Source organism: Mastigoproctus giganteus, chromosome 7 (genome assembly GCF_048544385.1).
Source record: "Mastigoproctus giganteus isolate SK-2022 chromosome 7, ASM4854438v1, whole genome shotgun sequence".
Lineage (NCBI taxonomy): Eukaryota > Metazoa > Arthropoda > Arachnida > Uropygi > Thelyphonidae > Mastigoproctus > Mastigoproctus giganteus.
Window position 1 is genome coordinate 230111225 of NC_143581.1, and position 22652 is coordinate 230133876.

Consider the following 22652-nt stretch of genomic DNA (forward strand, 5'->3'; position numbering starts at 1 on the left):
GAACATTTTGTGTGATAACAGAGTTGGATGCAATAATGCCACGTTCAATGGATACAATAACGCCATCCACATTTTCTAATTTAAAATGCGTTTCATACATATTTCTTCTTCTGGCGTTATAACCCAGAGTGAGTCTTAGCCTTCTCGACGATGCTCCACCAATATGCCCTCCCAGAAGTCAAACTTCTCCAACTTCTTATTCTCATGGTCTTTAAGTCCTCTTCTACATCATCATCCATCCATCTTTTCCGCAGTCTTCCTCTTGCCTTCCTCCAGGTAGGTTTCCATTTCATTATACTCTTAGTTGTTCTGCTGTCATCCATTCTCATAACACGTCCCAATCAGGCAAGTCTGTCTCTTCACAAATCTGACGATGTCCGCACCCTGAATAAGATCGTCAAGTTCATGGTTCATTCTGATCCTCCAGTATCCATCAACATCTTGTTAGTTAGTTAGTTAGTTATTTGGTTTTTAGGAGCATTAGCAACTAAGGCCATATTGCTCCGGGATATGCGGTGGTCATTCCCTGACCTTTCCGCATCCTCCGTATTTGGTGGTGACGGGCTCGAACCCCGGTCTAATCAAGAAGCGTGTGCTACGCACTGCTGCTCCTTCCCACCTGGCTACGGAGGCGCCTTCAACATCTTGTACGGGCCCAAAAACTTTCGTAAAATTCTACGCTCAAACACTCAACAACTATTCATCTTTACTCGTTAATAGCTAAGCTTCACAACCGTATGTCACAATTTGTCTAATTTGGCTTTTGTATATTCTGAATTTTAAATGTCTGTTGAATACTCTGGACGTCATTAGGTTTTCATGTGCATAGAAACATGTTTACACTCAGAATACGGGACTTAATTTCATTAGTAATAAGAGTTGGACTGGTTTATCTGCGAACCTAGGTACGCAAAATTCCGAACATGCTCAAACGAGAAGCCGCTGGTTCTTAAATTTTCCATGTTATCTACTGTTCTCCAGACTTCCATATATTTTGTCTTCGCTTCATTTATCCTGAGTCCTCTTCTTTGTGCTTCACTATGCAGCCTGGCCTCTGTTTCCACCAGTGCTCCTTTACACAATAGCGACATCATAAGCATATGCACTGACCTGCATTTGTTTTGTGCCTATCTGTCCAGTCACTTCTAATTTTCTAACAGCCGCCTCCAAAACCAAGTTAAATAACACAGTAGAGTGCATTGCCTTGTCTAACACCAGTGTTAATGTCAAAGGGGTCAATTCTCACCACTGCTTTAGAGCCAGCCAGACTTGCTTTTATGAGCCTAACAATTTTTGCAGGTATGCCAAAAAGATCATTTATCATTTCCTATCTAATGAGACAATCAAAAGCTTGTTTGAAATCTACAAAAAGGTTAAATAAGTGTATTTTGCTTAAATGCTTTTTCCTGTATCTGCCTCTCAAGATGAAAATCTGGTCAACTGAGCGATTGGGTCTGAAACCACACTGATATTTTCCAATGATTTTCTCTGAATATGCTGCCAGTCTGTCGTAAATAACTTTGTAAATAACCGATAAAACCTTGTAAGTAACGCTCAGTAATATAATAACTCTATAGTTAGAACAAAGCAGTTTATCACCCTTCTTGTGAATTGGCTGTATGATTCCAAGTGTCCATTCATCCAGGGTTTTTTCCTCAGATCATATTAATAGTATCAGATTATGTATTCTTCTCCATAGTGTCACTTCACCTTTCTTAAGCAACTCTGCCGTTATTCCATCAGCTCCCAGTGCTTTTAAATTCTTTAAGTACTTAATAACTTTTCGAATTTCTTCGAAGGTAGGGTTTTCAATGCACGGTTCTAGTGTATAGTACAATAGATGTTTCGTTTCAGTCTTACCTCCTGTCAAGATGCTCTCAAAATACTCTTTCCACCATTTCAGAATCTCGTTTCTCTCACTCAGTAGGTTTCCTTCACTATCTCTACATGCAGTAACTTTTTATCGGAATTCCTGTGTACTTTTTTTAATCTTCTTATGAAACTTTCAACTTTCCTTCCTGTTGTAATGATCCACCATATCGTCGACCTTCCTCCTCAAAGCGTCTCTCTTTTTCTTTCTACATATCCTAGCTGTGGCGATCCGTTATTCGCTCTGCTATTCCGCTGCAAACATTTCACCCTGGCTTGTCTCTTCAATTCTACTGCTTCTCGGCACTGTCTAAGCGAGTAGCACAGTGGTATCGTCACCATCCTCCACACATCGGGTTCGAATCCCGTCGATGACGCGAGAAACTGTAATGGTTTTTTTCACTCCGTGGTTGAGTTAGTCGGTCTCAGGCGTAGATAACAAAGTTTTATTTTTCCCCAGAAACTGGGGTTTTTTTCGTTCAGCAAAACAGGCAAATCGACCAGAAAACACACGCAATTTACATAACCGGGTATATGTGATCATTTATGGGCGACCCTAATAACTTTTTTATCATAACTTTTTTTGCTTCTCGGTACTCTTCATCGTACCATTCCTCATTTCTCGGTCTTGAGGTCTCACCCAAGGTTACGTGTGCTGCACCCAGAATTGCTTCCTTTATGCAAGTCCATTCATCTTCAATCTTGTCACATGTAATGCCGTCACCACCAAATACGGAGGATGCGGAAAGGTCAGGTAATGACCACCGCATATCCCGGAGCAATATGGCCTTAGTTGCTAATGCTCCTAAAAACCAAATAACAAACAAACAAAGAAACATGTAATGCATGGTTCTACTGTATAGTACAATAGCTGTTTTGTTTCAGTTTTACTTCCTGTCAAGATGCTCTCAAAATGCTCTTTCCACTGTTTCAGAACCTCCTTTCTCGCAGTCAACAGGTTTCCTTCACTTAGTATGCATACTAAATTTAAAAATTTGCTAAATTACAGATTCGTATTATATACAAACCAATGAATTCGTATTATATACAAACCAGTCAGATATGAAATAAATGTATTTTATTGTTTTTAGCTCTCAAGAGCTAATCCAAATGTGGTGTCAAAGGTAACTGAAGAAATGATACTTTTTTTCTATTTTCTTATTCAATTTCTTATTCTTTTTCTTCAAGCGGATAGAATTCTCATAGGAAGAATTAAGGGAATGCAGGAAGTTCAATACGACATTCTAGCGTGATAATTTTAGTGTAAAACTGTATATCAAAACTGTATTTTTAGCAACATCAAACATCAATTTTGTGGTGACAAAGCTGCAGGTAGAAGCAATTACTAGTTTCACGAATTTTGTTGTACAGAACTTCTGGAGAAAACTGAAATTGTGCAATGCTGCCTCTGTGCTGATTATGATAGTGAATAAAGGCTCAAGAGGACATACCCCTCTGTATAATTTAATAGAAATGAACTGGACATATGTTGTCTTATGTACGGCGGCACCTAAACGTTAGTTCAACTCCTCCATGGTACACTGTGATGAATACACAACTCTGTAAAATGCCAGATACGAGTATGGTGTTATGGCTGAACTGTGTCGCTTGTTCCTGGCTACTAAGGAGCATCGATTACCAGGATGGCTGCTCCTTAGTAGCTAACAGCTGCATATGTCGCTTCAACTATAAAGATCGGTACTTCAATCGACGCTGTTTTCCACAGATAGGTAAGAATCCTGCATCCACTGAAGGAAAAATCAATTCCAGTGGATTCAATAGATCCTGTACCACTGGGAACCCAAACCCGGTGGTACTGGCAAAAAAAAAAAAAAGAAGTAAATAAATAAAAGTAATAAGTACATACAAATTATTAAAAAATTAAATTGACAAAAAAATAAAATAAATGAATGTTGAAAATACCTTTAAGGGAAAAAAAAGGCCATCAGGAATACTGAAAAGAGAAAGTGAGATACGGAGCATACAGATTTATTCAGTAGTCGTTATACTGCCTAGGCAGGGGATTGCAATCAGCAGTCTAGTCATTGCAGGCAAAGCCTTATAGCCGTTGTATAATATTTCAGTTAGACAACCAAAACGAAATTGGAAGACACATGGCAAAACAGAAGACTTTGAGTCAGCAGCCGGATCGACAGTAATATTTAGGAAGATAATGGGTGTATCCCTTTCCTAATATAATAGCAGAGACCTTTATAAATAACATGAAGATCAACGGGTAAAGTGCCTGCGATAGCTTGTAGCGCCGGTGTGGAAACTGTACGGCATGTTCGTAGCAATGTCAAGAGAAAAGGTCTTTGTATAGTTTCCAGTTGGAATTTTACAGTCAGAAGGGTGGCCCTTTGGAACCAAATACAGGAGGCAGATGACAGAATTGAGATAAAGACAGTACGATACAAGATACGGAGAGTATTATATTTTAGTCTCCATTCGTTCCTATAAATTCTGAAGAGCATTGCTGTAAAGTTCTTATTCTTTTTAGAGAGAGATGCTTTAATGGTGAAGAGAAGGCTAGACGGTCATCCAGGAGAAAACCAGTGTGTGTGTGTGTGTACTAAAGGAAGTGAATTTCCCTGATATTTTATCACTGGAGGCCTAGCATAATTTAGTCTTCCCTTAAAGACCTTCATTTTTGTTTTTGTCACTGAAACTGTGAGCTTATTTTTAGTGGCCCAGTCACTTTTAAATCCCTTCTGCAATTTCCGTGGACATGGATAAGTCATCGGCGTAAGCTATTGTATTTATATTTGTTAGGTCATCATTAAGGAGAAGCCAATCATTTAGGAATAAGTTCCATACCAGGAAGAAGGCCTCCGTAGCCGAGTGGTTATGAGCAGGAGTACAGCAGCACACGCTCTTTGAGTAGACCGGGGTTCAAGCTCCTGAGTGCTAAATACGGTCGATCTGCCAACCCGCGTTGAACCAGAGTGGCAGATTATGGCCCATATCCCTCAACATGAATCGTCGAGGAGGATTCCTCATGCAGTGGATTTTATCTTTTACCACATAAGGGGCCCAAACATAGACCTTTGGGCAGCCTCAAGTAATATGTTTGGATACAGATTGAAATGAATTATCTTCTACTTAGATAATCCAGTTTTCTCATTTCGGCATATTTCCGAAAAGTGACATTACTGTATTCCACATGGATAAAATAACGCCATTTGACACTTTTCGTTATAATTATTTATTATTTTTTTCTTTTTTGCTAATCAGCAGAATGAAAAAAGTATTTTCAGTGAGTAAATAGAACTTGCTAAACCTAAATTTAAAGAATTAAGCATATATTCCGGACTTCTATATAATCCTGACTCCTCCCCTCCTTTCCAGATCGGAAAATCGAGGTTAAACTATATTGTGTGCAAAATGTTAATATTTCACCGGGGAGAGGTAATAAGTAACTCTTGGTTTCAATACCCTTATACAGCAACGTATACGGTGTATTAATTGTAACTGCTATATCGCCACAGCTCTCGTCCCCCACTTCTCGCTCCTCCCCAGATTTACAATTAATTTCGAAATAAAATTAAAAATCTGATGCAAGGGAACAAAGATACGGGGAGAAATTTAGTTCGTTTAGAAGAAAGGGTGAATCAGCGTTACCAGAAACTAATTTCTTCATAAATCTTAAATCCGCAATTTTTCGATGTGTCAGCAAATTCCATAATGTTATCTACACCATTCAACGTATTTTATCGATTAAAGTTGTCTTCTACTTAGAAAACGTTTTTATAACGTAGATAATTTTTTGTATTCTTTTTAACTTTTTTTTTAACTTTGTAATTCTTTTTATATGAAAGAGGGAGACCATGAGCAACTTGTGTTCACTGATTGGAAAGACAACAACAAAATAGGAAAAGAAAAGTTATGAAAAGAAGCATTATAAACATGTGCTTTTTTGTTGGTTTAATTATCTTTGTGTTTTAAAGTGACCTGAACTCCTATCATGAAGATAGATGTCTCTCTTTTAGTATATCTTGCAACTGATATATTATTCCTGACATACTAAAAACTTTCATCTTTACATGCGCAACAAAAGAACATCAGTAAGCATATTTGTGTATTGAATAGGAGACATTTTACCCATTCTGATCATGCACAACTTAGTTCAACAGAATCCTAATGATAATATGTAATTTCAGAAGTTTAAGAGTGTCTACGTAGTTCACTAACTTAATGGAAAAATCCCTTTATTTATTTGGAAAGTTCATTGTTATAAATAACAAACACGATGGATCCAAAGAGAAAACTAAAGATCTTTTTTTTCTCTTGGACTCTGTTCTCTTACTGCTTAAATAATGTTTGAAATGGGATCTATAATAAATATTAGTAGTGGCAAATGATGCAAGGAAGCAAGTTTATACAGTATCAGAAAAAAAATAATTCACCTCATCCGTACACGTCCACTAACATTTATCTATTTGCAGACATCTATCCTATAACCAGCTTTCTTTTCCAGTTTAAATTTGTGTTCCCTTACGTGTGTCATCAGAAACGAGTAAGGATGCCATCAGCATTTAGTTTATTTGATCTATTTAAAGCCTTAAACACTTCAAACAGGTCTACTCGACGATCCCTAGTTTCCAGACGCTGCAATTTGCAGAACTGAAGTCTTTCTTGGTATGAATGAACTTTTGTGTCCCTGAAATCATCGTTTCTCTCTTCTCTCACATGTTCAAACAGATCTACTGTATATCCTTTATAAAATGAGGCTTCCGAACCCGTATGCACTGCTCGAGGTGCAGCGGAACCACTGACTTATAAAAGGTAAACTGCAGCCATTATCAACCCACTGAAGGATGGAAGCCTCCTCAACAACTCATGCTGAGGGGAAAATGTACCATAATCTGCCACGCTGGTCCAGTGCGAGGTGGCAGATCGACCGTATTTAGCAGTCAGGGGCTTGAACCCCGGTCTACTCAAAGAGCGTGTGCTACTGCACTCCTGCTCATGACCACTCGGCTACGGGGGCCTTCCACTGACTTATACAACGGGTTAATCATTTCCTTGTCTTTGCTGTAAAAATTCCTGTATATTATTGACAGAACCACCGTGAACTACCCTAGCAGCCTGACTACAATGTTCAGAGAACTTCAGGTGGACTGTACACATACTCTTATTCTTTTTCGTTCTCCTACTACCTTGAGTGAGGTGCCACCCAACTAGTATGTTATTCTAGGATTATTACTAACGATATACAGTACCTTGAATTTATCAATTTAAACCTCAATCACCATTCTCGGACCATCCGTCTAATTTCTCTAAGGCCTGTTGCAATAAAATATCCCGATTCTTATCATTAACACCCTGTTAGAAAACTTGTACATTAAACCAGATATTGTATGGTTATAAATATTCAAAACAACAGGGAAGATCTAGCACTAAACAATAAAGGGCTCCACTGACAACATTGCTCCAAGAGGAACAATGCCCATTACTAGCCACTCTCTGCTGCCACTTAAATAGTGGAAGTAATTTTCCCCTAATGCCACATATGGCTCCAATCTGTGTCTTTCATGTGAAACAGTATCAAAAAAGTTACTGAAATCTAAGCCCACGTGGATAACACAGTTGGTGGAATCGCTGTCCTACCCACACCGGGTGGAAAAGACCCGAGTTCGAGTCCCATCGATGACGTGAAGAATTTTAATTTTTATGAGCCTTTCTCACACCATAGCTGAGTTAGGCGAGAGTAGCATGGGTTTTTTGTACAGAAAACCGACCACAGAATACACACGCAATTTACAGACGGTATACATGGAGCAATACGGCCTTAGTCGCTGATGCTCCTAAAACCCTACTACAACAACTGAAATCTAAGTATACAACTTCCTGTTTTAACCCTCATATGTCAAAATTTTTTTTGCGTTTGTTACTGTATCATAGTAACTAATCAGATTAGTCAGACAAGTTTCTCCTTAATAAAATCCGTGCTATAATTGACACATAACTGCATTTCTGTGAATGCAAAAATGGAGAAAAACAAAACACCGTTGTTAGATTTCAGGTGTATCAGCGATTTAGACCATATCGCACAGTATATATGTATTATGTCTGTAAATTGCGAGCGTTCTATGATCGATTTGCCTCTTTGAAACTACGACTAGCAGAGTGGCCATTATAACCACTATGCTACTCGCGAAGGCAATGTCCTCAAACCGTCATGTTTCTTTCTATCCTATTCTTTCATGTTCCTGCGAAATTACTAGTGTCTGTAGGGAATGCGTTTTATTGGCTATGTTCTGCATATTTTGTATAAGGTTGCTTATTAGTTTAGAGTTTATAGTTTTTACTCATGCTCTTGGTGTCTTTGATTTCTCTTTTTGTTGATACTCCAGCAATCTGTTTCTACGAGATTCTGGTTTCCTAAACTGACTTATTAATGTAGCAAACCCAACTTTGTGTTTTATTATGCATTAATGAAAGGTGTGAATGTATACTGCCAAGTTTAGGAACGATCTGTATAATCTCCTGATATATCTCAGGGGCTGATTCTTCAGCATCTCACTGAACGGGAAGCTTCAGGTCGTCAGGAGATACTAAACAAGTAAGTTAATGTATGCGATGCTTTACATTAGAGGAGTGTTAGCAAATAGTAATAATTCATGACTTATTACTAATTTAAAAAAAAAAACGAGAAAAAAGCAAGTACCTTTACGCACGAACCGAGAAAATTTCGTTTCTCCGCATCCGCCACATTGCTAATCATTCCTCCAACCAGCGCAAGGCAACAAAAATAATATCCAATGCTTCAGCTACAATATACGCTATATGGATAGTCTATTAGATATGTGGGAAAAAAAAATAACTGCTAGTTTCTATTGGTCTGATTTTAATGCAGTTTGGAAGGCTTGACGAATCGTTTCGACAGAGCGAATCATAAAATTTCATCCGTCCATGGAAGTCGAGTCATATCAGGACGGAAAAAAAGAAAGAACAATTGAAGGATTTCTGTTGGTTCGATTTTAATGAAATTTGGGATGGCTCGACAAAGCTTTTAAAAGCTGAAATATACAAATCCATGAAAATCCATCTACTAGGAGCCCAGTTAATACGTGTGGAAGGACGGATGGATAGAAATAATAAAGATAATAGACGCATTAAGCATATATACTAACGCGCCTAAAAATTAGTATCCCAAACCAAACTATGTGCCTATACTTTGCACTATTAGTGAAAATCAAAGGAGCATTTCTGATACTTGGTGAGGAGGCCAAAAATCATAGCTAACAACACTAGATAGACGCCGATTAACTTTATAGCCTCCGTATCGTTATATATATAATCTTTATTGTGTACAAAAGGATGTATACAAAAGGAGGAAACTTATGGAGTTTCCTTCAGATTTAGTGGTGTCAAGTTAAACTAACTTGACACCACTAAATCACTTTATTTTTGGCGATGCTTAGGCTCAGGGTTTGGCTAGGACAGTTTTAAGAATCAGAACTTACAATGTGCGCCACATACGACACGGGCCTATAGTTTATCAAAGGTTGCATATAATTACATTTCGTGTATTTATCTAACTAAAAGTAAGAAAACTGTAGCGGGAATGACACATCCAAAGCGAATTCCTTTGTGTGTTTTCAATAAAAAAGAGAGTGAGTCGCTTATGCACAAATTCAGCTGTCTGACAGGAGAATAAGAAAGCATGAAGAAGAGGGATAATGTCCTCGAAGGAATTAAAGCGAACTCATTAAACGCTCAGCTCAACACTTCAGTTTACACTTGTGGATTAGATAATACAGCTAAATCCCAAAGCTAGGAAAGTGCTGCTATCCCATAAGAAGCAGGTATTGTCGGAGACTATATTTCCATGGACACGGGAAATATACTGTGTAAAAAGGATAGATGGAATAGACTTGGGTGTACCTGCCAGGGGCTAAGGTTAATAATGATGTAGAACAGTTATTCTTTTAAGGGCAAAACGGGTGATCACAGAAGAGGACTTTTCCAGATTTATTGGATGACTGTTTTCTACACCAGCATATTAGAGAGGCAACATGAGAAAGTAATACTCTTGATCTGATTACCAGCAGTGACTCTTCATGCATTAATAAGAATATCCAGTGTATTGATGTGGGATTTAATTAAAGATATAACTACTGTCAATGGTAAAGGAAGAGGAAGAATTTTACTTTCACAAAGGTGACTACATGGCCAGGCAGTTTTTAAATTCCTTTCAGTGGGACCAAGTGATAACGTTACCGACTGCAAATTCTAAATGAGAAGTGTTCCGGGAAGTAATAATAAAAGCTACTATGCTTTTTATACCAGAAAAAGAAAGAGATATTGCTCAAGGTTTTGACCTCAGTGGTTGCCAGACGAACTGATGAGGCTAATGGCAGAAATAAAAATGAGTGGAACTAATTAAAATCATCAGGGAACACAGTACCCTACAGTAAATACAAACTAACCAGCAATAAAGTCACTAAGGAGGTTAGGTAAGTTAAGGCAGAGTATGAGAAGTCTTTGGCCAAGAATGAGAAGAAAAGTAGCGAAAATTTCTTAATGTTAACACACTCGAAGGAAATTAAGGAAATCTCGAAGGAAGGAAATTAACCACACTGGTCCATTAGATATGAATGGCATAACTATTGTTCAAGTTGTTAACTAAATAAATATTTTGGCATTCAGGCGCGAAGAACGTTTTAGTGACGAAGTATATCTAATTCTAACTAGAGCCAAATAATTTTGTCATAACTGAGAAGAATATCGGAAAGAAGTTGTTGAAGATTTAAGAGAATCTATCTAGGCCGATGGAATCCAATTATATTAAAAGAAGCAACAAGGAGGTAAGCAAAGCTTTGCTATAGTTATGAGAGCATCCCTGGGTTTTATCACAGACTGAAGATGTGCAAATGTTTCCCCTAATCATAAAGAAAGATCAAAGAGCGAAGCGAGTAATTACGGGTAAATTTTTTAAACCTGAAAACTTCATTAAATGGAAGGAATTATATCAGACCTACACAAATTCATTTCTTATAGTCATTACTGCTTAAAATCAACTTCACTTTCTAGTACATTAAATAAAATTTGGGACAATTTCCTTATTTTTATTATTAAAATAGTGTATAATCTCTCACAATACGACTGGGAAGATACTGTAAAAAAACCAATTGAAGTTTTGATAATTCATATCATATTTTATCACCATTACGAGCGCTAAATAAAAAAACAGTGCAGGATAGATTTCTTCAATATTATTTATTTTCTTTTTGTGCATGATCAATTTCGAACCTCTACTGACCTCGCTTGTAAAAAATTCTATTATATCCATATATGTGCAAATATAATTTTGAAAATATTTCAAACATGTGTGTAAAAATAAATTATCGTTATAATACTTGCAATAAAAGCGGAGGTATATAATACCAATCGCCCCCAGAGAGCAGATATTAACAATTAAGTAAAAAATACTTAAGATAAAAAATGTACTACTGAATTTAGTAGTAACATTTGAAGTAAATACGTAAATGCTAGTTGCTCGCCATTTTCTCTATCAATACAAAATATCGCAATGAAATCAATTCGTACTCGTATATACTGTATTCAATTATACTGTACTGTGCTATACACGAATCACACAACAGTGCAACGTTACTGCGTTTCTGTTTTAAGAGCTTCCGTTAATTCAAATAACGCTTCTAAAAGAGTACAAAGAATAGTGATAAAAATGCAATTAGCTCAAAACAAACAAAATCTGAAAAACGCTCCCAATTTTGAATTTTGTGTCATGTACTCGAGGATCTGGCATTTTCTCTTTTTCATGTTTAAATTACATGTTTCATCTTTATATACATACACACACACATATATATATATATATATATATATACATATATATATATATATATATATATATATATACATATATATATATATACATATATATATATATACATATATATATATATACATATACATATATATATATATACATATATATATATATACATATATATATATATATATATACATATATATATATATATATATATACATATATATATGCGCGAACGAGCCTAAAAAGGTAAAAACATGTAAACAAAACGCCTGAGAGAGAGAGAGAGAGAGAGAGAGAACTTAGCTTTTTCTATGCAAATATTTGTGGAATGTTCCAAGAAAGGTTATAAGTAAGGTTATCTTTAAATATAGAAAAGTTCTTTTCCAGAATTTCTACCTGTTCTACGGAATAGAGAATAGAACAGGGTTTTAGGGTAATCTAGGATATGCAATATCGTAAAATAAAAATGTCATATACAGTATATTTAATATGCAATAAATATTTATATTAATAAACAATACAGCAAATGAATATTATAAATACTTAAGTATCTATAATAATAACAATTAATTAACCTTTTTCAGCCACTTGGGTAGGAGGTGGTTATATTAACGGAACAGCAGAAGCTATTTACAATAGTGGGATCGTGTGGTGCCAAGCTCCTTTTGGATATGCGATGAGCCTAGTTATAGGTAAGTAAATCTCTCTCTCCCTTGGAGTAGAAAATAGAAAACAATTATTTCTTTCTTATTTACTTGTTATTAAATAAATCAAATTTGGTCTTTTATTATTATAAATAGGGCATTTTAGGCGGAGGAGTAGATCTCTGAGTGCCCTACCCACTTCACTGTATTTAAACATCTCTTTTGTTTCAGGTGGCCTTTTCTTCGCCAATAAGATGCGAGAGCAAGGTTATGTGACAATGTTGGATCCCTTCCAAGAGACATTTGGAAGCAGAATGGGCGGACTGCTCTTCATCCCCGCCCTGTGCGGAGAAGTGTTTTGGTCGGCAGCCATCTTGGCTGCGTTAGGTAAGCAATCAATAATTCTTCGCTAAGAACTTGCATTGGTCTGACATCACAGAAATGATCGAAACTATTAGGGTGTGTACACTGAAAATACATTTTAAATCTTGTTCACTCGCCTAAAAATTTTCGCTAAAAATATTCAAGTAAAGATAAAGATTAGTTTTTATATTGCTGCTATGATGGTAGATCCCGCAACAAATAATCTATTTGCGAGTGTTATCCACTCGCAGTCGGTAAAACAGATTCTGCATATTTTATGTCAATTCGAAAAGATGGAGGATTTTGCCTTAAGACATAAATTACATAGGTCAGGTTTTTTTTTTTTCACCGGGAAAAAAAAATGTGGACTGGATAAGTTCTTTGGAGGCTGATTACAAATCTGTTTTCCCTCTAACACGTTCAGTTTTTGTAATGAGACCGGTTACATGAATATGAGACATTATACTACTCGTACCAATGCAGCCAACCTAAATAAATATAATTATTTATTTATTACTATTGTTGTTTATACATTAATATTCATGTAACTGTTTGAATATACTTATATCCTTGTTATTTCATAATTTAATTATTTTATTATAAATTGTTTCAGGTAAGATCTGGTGAATTACGGAAACGCATTCATCAACATGCCTAAAGCTTTTACGGAAAGCGTAAAAATCACCCAAACAAATACAGGTGTGCGCGCAACGCGATTCTTTCCTAACTAAATCAGAACGGCGTATAATCACGAAGGATATTCGGAAAATTTACCAGCTATGCCTTGGCTGTACTCTAGGTAAACATGTGGGTACCACATGTTATCTTGTTCGAATAAATTAGTTTACTGTTGAACAAAAGCCGAAGCCGTTTGCCATACCCATAGGGTGAGCCCAACGACCACCACGCTGATTATTACTTTTGTAATGTTCGTGTAACAATTCTCAGCAAAGAACAAGCACATTTTTTTTTGTTTATCGAAACCTGAAATCAGTGATGAGATCAATCCCTCCTAATGACAGTATGCCAATTCCGGTACTTCCATGGATCATGAATTAGATTCCACAGAAAATTAAATGTCATGCAGTGAAGGTGCAATGGGAGACATGAGTGCTTCATCCAATCCCGAATACACGCCCAACGAAGAGCCATCGTAGGCGAAGCTGCGATGGCTCTTAGAGATCTAACCTTCTCCATAAGATAAAGCCGAACTTCTCGCCTCGAGACTACAGCAGAAACTATTTCTGGAACGAATGTATGTTGTATCGTAACATTCTGGACACATATTTTGGTCCAGAATGTTCCAAAGAAATTAGCCGTACATTTATTTTTTATTGTATATCCTTTTTTTTTTTTACAATACTATATTGTGTTACTTGAATTATGTATATAAAGTGTATTGGATTTAAACTGTAAAAGTAATAAAAATGTAATTGTAACTAATCTTGTGGGGTTTTGTAATGAAATCGTCTTAATTAGCTTGTACTGATATTATGGGCAGTCGTATTACGAAAACTATACGTCTAAAAAAATAATTACATATATGAAATCAGCGCGCAAAACTGGTTTAGAAAAGTGTGCTTACACTTTAATGTAAAAAAAAAAGTTTTGTTGACGAGTGTAATCAGAGAAAAATAATGAATTAATCACGCTCTACTCCAATTGAATTATTCAGACGTCTTTTAATAGTAACTGTATTTTGGTATCAACTAATATTTCGGCAAAAAAGTTTGAAGAATAAAATTTGGGCTAATTGTAATGTGTCGAGGCATTTCTGAATTTTGCAACTACTGATGTTTTAATTAATAAAATATACCGCACCTTGTTAAAGAATACAAGTTACCATTACATTTCCCATTAGGAGCAACTGTGAGCGTCATTATAGACTTGGACAACAACACTTCCATCATTGTGTCTGCCTGTATTGCTCTCTTCTACACCTTATTTGGGGGTCTCTATTCTGTTGCTTATACGGATGTCATCCAGTTGTTTTGCATCTTCATTGGCTTGGTAAGAATATCAACAGATCTTTTCCTTTATAAGGCTAATATGCAACACTTATACAATATTCATCACAATTTGCTATTATTTTTTCACTATATCCGCACAATTTTGTTTTAGTGTAAGTTGTCTAAAAAATTATATCGAGTGTATGAAATTCTGCTCCTTTTATAGTGGCTATGCATACCCTTCAGCCTCACCAACGAAGCAGTTGGGAGTCTATCTCTGAATAATACCGACTGGCTAGGGGAGGTGGAACCTTACACAGTTGGTCAGTACATAGATTACGGCTTACTCCTGGTTCTGGGAGGGATTCCATGGCAGGTAAGCTATTCGTTGTCTCATATTTTAAAAGATCAAGTAAACTTATCAATATTCAGTTGAAAATAACACAGATGTATTTAAACTCGTACTCCAGGAATATACCGTACATTAAAACATATTCTCATTAAATTTATTTATATTTCCTTTTTATATACCATCCACGAGTTAAAACAAATCAATTTCGCTTAGAAGCTGAAAAAAGGTTCATGAGTAATTAAAGAATTACAGAAACACGCATAGAAAATCTGCTTTAAAAAAATCTAGTGAAGGCTTTTATTTCTTGCAGGTTTACTTCCAAAGGGTGCTGTCGTCCAAGAGTGCCTTCCGAGCCCAAATCCTGTCTTACGTGGCAGCCCTAGGATGCATTATCATGGCGATTCCTCCCATGATCATTGGAGCCGTAGCTAAAGCCACAGGTAAGACTTAGACCTAAGAGCTAAGACAGTACACTGTTGAGCAGGATCTGTAGAATTTAAATGGTAGAACAAAAAAAATCTTTTGGCTTTAGAGATCGCTAGTATATACTTTTTTGTTTTATAGGCTGGTATTAAGTTGAAAAGAAAGTACTGTAATGTTATTCGTTTACACTTAAATTTCATAACCCCGCTTGATAACCCCGCTCAACATCCCATTCTTTTCATCAAACTTTTGAATGTCCCAACGGTAAAATGAGAGAGATTGTGAAGAGAAAAAAAAATCTGTCAGTTTTTACAATTAGATAATGAAAGGTCGGGTGTACGGCGCATGAGGCGGAACTTGCCGGAGGGCTACAGGTGTTGGGTTTTTCTTTTTTTTCCCAGGGTAATTTTTGCAACACGGGGTTTGGAATTATAGTTACAGAACTGTACATTTTAGATTCATGAATGCACAGGTCATTTCACCAGTTAGCGCTCACAAGGCATAACACACTCGACGAATTGTGGCTCGACTAATGTAGTAGTAGCCGCTATGAATTAGGCTGTCGACAATTTATAGTAAGATATAAGAGCAATATCAGAAGTCATGTGAAAGACTTCAAATGTGTTCGTGACATCTGTAAGGAAAATCCAATTTTTAAGAAACTACAGGGAATTCGATTCTTCTTTTCCGTAAACCAAACTTTTGACTTCCCAAGCACGTTTCCTATCTACGCTTGAAGTCACGTGAAATACTCCAGGGAATTTATGGTGCATCGCGGAAACTGCTGTCCTCGATATAACATGAGAGATTCTGCAGATGTTCCATACCCGCAGACAGCATAAAGGTGAAAAGAGAACAGACACATGTTTTAAATATATAATATATGCCAACACTAACCTTTAAAAAAACTTAAGGTGGTAGGTACTTTTTTGTGATATTTTCATTGACACTCTCTCTCTCACGCACATTATATTTTTATTTGACGACGAACTTGTGTTAATTATAGAATTGCTTGTACTTAGTACTTATTAAAATTGAGAAAATAACTTCATCACTCATAATTAAATTTGTTTTAAAGCTTGTGTATTTTTTATAGAGCAGGCAAGAGATGAATGAAAAGAAAAGTCTTTGCAAAGGCATTGATCGCTTAAACTGCGAGGCTACCCGAGTCTAGTGCTGCATCGCGAATAAATTCTGTTGGGTAGATGACTGCGTCATTGGTGTGTACTTCGGTATCAGTCAGGCAATTTTTTTGGTACCAGGATATTTCTTTGGGAAAACTATTTGTGATCATTTAAATGATGTGCAATACTGAAAATATTTCTTTTAGTTCGTGAAATGTTGCATTTTTTGTAACGGTTTCTATTGAAATACTTTCTTCGTCGATCAAAAGCTCCGTTTCCCAGTTTGGGTAAGCTTTCGGCGAACTACCAGAAAATGAACCACCTATTATGCGCAACAGCATGTTTGCCATTAAGCTTTATTGTTGAATTTTCTTCCAAACAAGAGGTTTGTTTTCTGATTTCGCCATCTGAAGCAACGAAAACTATGAGGCATGTACTCGGTTTGCCTGTTTTCGGACGGAAACATTGCAGCTCTCACCAAAGACCGATTTAATTGGTCACTGCAAAAAAAAAAAAAAAAAAAAAAAAAAAAACCTCCTGGATTCGAACCTAGGTCTTTTCCACACGCTGTGGAATGACAGCGATTGCAACTGCTATGCAACGAGCCACAGTACCAAATTTGTTAAGCTTTGTGGCAGGTGGCAAGATGCGTAGTTCGTCAGATTTTGAATCCGCAAAAAATGCCTGTCAGTGTCTTGCGAAAGTAGTCAGCTAGTAACAGAAAGTTCCGCTACCATTGGTTAACTATTTATCGAAGGACCGCTGAAATGTTAGCTGGTGAGGCGCTCTCTCTCTCTCTCTCTCTCTCTCTCTCTCTCTCTCTCTCTCTCTCTCTCTCTCTCTCTCTCTCTCTCTCTCTCTCTCTCTCTCTCTAAGGCGCCGGCGCCTCCGTAGCCAGGTGGGAAGGAGCAGCAGTGCGTAGCACACGCTTCTTGATTAGACCGGGGTTCGAGCCCGTCACCACCAAATACGGAGGATGCGGAAAGGTCAGGGAATGACCACCGCATATCCCGGAGCAATATGGCCTTAGTTGCTAATGCTCCTAAAAACCAAATAACAACAATAACAACAACCTCTAAGGCGCCAAATCAACTAAAACTATGAAGCGTCAGTACATTCTGTCTATTAAACTGCATGTTTTTTCCGGGAAGAAAAAACATGCAGCCCGCACCTGAGAACAGCCAATTCACCCACGTTGTGAAGAAATGCTGATAAAAGTTCCTTGTACCACTGACAAGATTCGAATTCAAGCCTCTTCCACCAGTGTTGGGAAGACGGTGATTGTATTCAACATGCTACGCGCAGGGCGGTCGGGCTTTACTTGCGACTACGCGCGGCCTGAACGCTGAATGGGCTTTTCCTATCCAAGCATTAGGATTTTTTTTATATTTTATCTTAGGAAATATGCAGTACTTTATTGGTGAGAGAAGTTGCTTAGCGGGAATGTCTCATAGAATATCTAATCAAAGTAACGTAAAAGCTTTCTTCCATTCAATTTATAGCGCCCTTTTTCCTCTATAATATTCACATTAATTAAAGATATCTTCAGTCTGGGCTGTAGTTAGCTCATTTTAGACGGAGGGAGCAAGTGTTCCCCATCAGTGCGTTTTCTATATATTAAATTGCGTGTATTCTGCAGACGCAAAACCCGAGTCTCCGGGAGGAAAGACACAAAATGGGTTGTTATTAAGGGGAAGACTTGTCTGACAAATTTCATTGGATACTACGATGTGGTCACAAAGGAACTGGATGCAAAAAATAATTTTCATATCATATACTTGGATTTCAGGAAGGCTTTTGACACTGTTGCACATGAAGACTACTGTACAAATTGGAGCAGAATGGCATTAAGGGCAAGGTGCTACAATGGATAAATGCACGGTTGAGTAGGAGACAACAAAGAGTGGTAATCAATGGACACTGCTCTTCATGGACTAATGTTATTAGTGGAGTCCCCCAGGGTTCGATGTTGAACAGATTGTTGTTTTGTATATTTATCAATGATATTGAAGAAAGTATATCAGGCTTAATGTCCAAGTTTGCAGATGATACAAAGATTGGCAGGGTTGTTAATAACACTAATGACAGTACGCTACTGCAACAGGATCTAGAAAAGATGAGCAGATGTGATGAGAAGTGGCAACTGAAGTTTACCGTTGACAAATGAAAAGTACTGCACATGGGTAGCAGTAACCCCAGAATAGCGTGCCAACTGTGCGGGACAATGCTGTATAAGTTGCCTTATTGCATCATATGCCTCTACTAATGCTAAGTTCTGTATTTTCAGCTCACGCAAACAAACCCACTTGAGAACACTATCATACTACGCATGCGCTCTTTGGTAAACCGCATAATTTCGGAATGGAATACTAATTCTCGCAATCTGGATCAATATTCCAAATGTATACACCACTCCCACTACAGATATTGTGGAATCTGACTGCTGCCTGTAGAAACTAAGAAAGAACCTGACTATGCAAACAAATTCGTATCACTGTTGACAAACTTCCAAAACTGTGCCGCTTTTTACAAATATGTAAACAAAAAAAAGTGGTAAAGTTAATAAAAAAAATTATATTATGCCTCATTAATAATGGAACCTGTGCGTGCCCTTTTGTACAGCTAAAGGATGGTGGGGGAAAAACACTTACTTATTCACTTGTAAAAAGTCAAGCTACATTGTTTTTCTCCATTTTTAAAATTATTTATAAAAAATACCACTTTTATTTAAACAGGTGACCAAATCGCTTGCTTATTACAGTAAATTTTGTTCGTAATACAGTATTTAAATACTGTGTTACAAACATAACAGCGGTCCAGATGGCTTTGGTCCTGGAAAAAGTACAGGGACAGAGATACATACGAAACGAGTGGAACCTATACGCTGTACACCCTCACAAACTTTGTTGCTCTTGTATACCTACTGTAATAAAACAGCTGTGAGCTGCTCTTTGTAACGGAGTACAAATTTGAAATGATTTCATTTGGCAAGGCTAAGTCTATAATAACAAAAGAATGTGTGCGCGCGCGTGTCAACACAATAGCTTTACGACCCTAAATTTAGAGACCTGAAGCCGTGCATGAGCACTAAAGGAATTCTAGGGTGTGCACCTGTTGTTATTTTTAGCGCATTAAATTCTTTCAATAATTATTAAAATTTCTCATTTCTAATTGCTACCATCCATTCCGATATTAAATGGCATGTTATATACGAAAGAGGACGACATAAATGTTATTTTACCAACTTAACGAATACGACAGAACGAAAGAAAACTTCGAATTAATTTGTTTACAAAACTTGCGATATTAGCTAATTTCAATGTTGTAAATTAATCAAGTGAATTATACAAAATAAGAAAATTATTCTCTTAATAAATTAAACATATTTCATGTCTGTAAATGAGATCTTTAAATTTAACTTTGAAATTTTGCGATAGCTATTAATGTTAATATCATAAATAAAAGATAAAGTAAATGAAAAAAAACCCCTTTAAATTGAGTATTCACATTAAGCATATCAGAGGGTTGTGCCTATTAAAAGGGCAACTGTACGTACCAATTTTGAATAAAATTTAAAATTTTCTTGGAAATTTTGCAAATTTTTAAGAAGCACTAAAGACGCAATTAATTAAATGAATATCAAAAAATTAAATAAAAATATTAATCCGTTGTAATTTAAATCTGCTCGGAAACACTGTGATATTAAGAATTCCTTCGAGGGGATCTGAACCCAGCCTTCCCCTAATGAGTAACAAGAAACGAATCTACGCTGTTCAACAAAATTAACAGAACACGTAGAAAACGTGGTGTAACTCGTGCAGCTTGAGATGAAGTGGAGGGTTATTCTGTGGTGATGTACCACAGAACGATGAAATGAGGTGACAGTGAGAAACTTCGGACAGGTATAAGGAGCATTTATAGCGGTTCTATAAGAATTACCCAAAAAGGTCACATTACAGAAGTCAATAAAAGATGCTCGAAAATATGGTCCATGATATTAGTACGGCGTATGATCCCCTCCAATTGCTAAACAGGCCTGACAGCGGTCAACCATGCTCGATATAAGGATGTCTATAAGATTCCGTGGAAAGAAATTCCATTCTACCACCAGTGAAGACCGAAGAGTTGGCTGTCGGCGTGCAATGAGATGCCCAAAGGGAGTCAAACACATGTTCCAGCGGATTTAAGTCTGGTGATCGTGCTGGCCACAGCAGTCGTTGAATATCTTCAGTTTCAAGATAATCCTCCACCACTTGAGCTCTATGCGTTGACATGCATGAAAAGAAAATCTGGGCCAACCGCATCCCTAAAAAGTCGCACATACGAATACGCAGAGGTAATCGGACCTCTATCAAATACGATACCCCTATCAAAAACATGGAGGGGTGCAGCCGTTGATCATTATTCCATCTCCACTGTAAGTGTCCGTTTCTCTGGTGTTGGAGGGATGGTACCGCATTCCTTGTTGTCCCCAGAAGAAATAACATCGAGCATCTGTTTGCAGGCTAAAACGGGACTCTTCAGATAACAGAACTGTGGCCCATTTGTCAAGGATTCAAGTTACATATTCATGGCACCAGTTTCGACGAGCTCTGCAGCAGTTTCGGGTTAACGGATATAAAGCACTGGCTTCCTTGCGTAGAGTCCACTTGAATTGAGCCTTCTTAACGGTTTTGTTGGAAATGTTTTCATCTGGGCCGCAGCAACTTCAAGAGACAGTTGATGACAGAGCATCGTAGGGTTCCGTCTTGCTGTTAGAGACAGATAACCGTCTGTCCTGTTTGACGTAGCCTCCTGCCAGCTCTTCTTGTGATGGATCTTGTCTCCTGTAACTGCTTCCAGTGCCAAGACAATACTGCATGACACATTAAGCCAATGTGCCAACTCCGCTTGCTATCTTTAAGTCGTCCAACGGCCCGCCCATCTCAAAGAATCATCTAAATTATGATGACTTGCCATCCTAAGTACTGGAGATGTGGCTGTCCCACTGAGCAAACCAAAAAACGGGAATGAGGTAATGTGGTCGCAACCAGTGTTTCTATAAGCATGGATAATATGCATAATGTGCGGCTCTGTAAGGTGGTAGATCGATTTCTATTGGATACTCGGAAGTTACATGCTGGGATGCCTATTATATTAGCAATAAAATTAATTTTATTAAAAATTAAATCAATAATTAAAAATTGATAAATTAAATTTTAAAAAATAATTAAATTCAATAAAATTTATTTATTTTATTGTTCACAAAAAAATATTCATGAAAAGCATTTTGTTCTGTTAATTTTGTCGAGCAGTGTACTATACTATCATTGAATACTATTATACTATTACCGGAATGACAACCCTTAAAACCACAATACTACCACGCAGGACTTCAACTATAACACTATTTTGTGACTCCTTCTCATTAAATATAATTAGCTCATCCGGAGATTATAGATTTCCTAATGAAAAGAGGGGACCATCCCAAACTATATATATATATATTAAATTTGTATTTCTTGGCATTATAGATACTCGATGATATGAAATTCATATTGAATGCGAAAAAAGGCCCAAAAATCACAAGAAGCCTTATTTCCTTATAATACAAAAATAATGGCATATAAACATTTAACTAATTATTTATTCATATGCAGATATGCCTCTTGATTCGAAATTCCGAAAATGTTCGCTACATAACTAAAAATTAGATAAGAATACTAATAAAAACTATCCTACCTTCCGACTTGAATTGGAGACGCTCTCGGAAATATTGCGTGAATTTAGAGGCGATCGCAGTTCATCCTCCAAGTTCTTTAAATAGGAAATATTTCTTTAAGAAGCACAATATCCAAAATATATCTCTTAAATTATATCGGCTTGGCAAGCAAACGACGATTGCAAATTCCTTAATCTAGTGGATTCAGGAGTGAAAACAGTTTATACACAAACAAGCTCCATCATAATACAAGTAACAAACTCGATCCTTAACGCTTCTAAACACTTGCATTTATTTTAACTATTCAAATTAATATTTCCTCACAAAAAAATAACCAAACTTTCACCACTGATACCTTTTCACGTCTCTTTACTCTTTCCTGCTCTGACTTATTAGAACCCCTTCTAAATCAAAACGAGCGC

The 22652-nt window shown here is 36.8% G+C and overlaps 1 protein-coding gene across 1 annotated transcript in view; it reads left to right on the top strand.

The window, feature by feature from the left end:
* ChT (choline transporter) overlaps positions 1 to 22652 on the top strand; it is a 73821-nt gene that overhangs the window by 25464 nt on the left and 25705 nt on the right. Inside the window, exons 2-6 of the mRNA XM_090377472.1 lie at positions 12259 to 12366; positions 12550 to 12705; positions 14543 to 14691; positions 14857 to 15006; positions 15293 to 15422. Of these exons, the coding sequence (XP_090233598.1) occupies positions 12259 to 12366; positions 12550 to 12705; positions 14543 to 14691; positions 14857 to 15006; positions 15293 to 15422 (693 nt within the window). The remainder of the gene's footprint in view (positions 1 to 12258; positions 12367 to 12549; positions 12706 to 14542; positions 14692 to 14856; positions 15007 to 15292; positions 15423 to 22652) is intronic.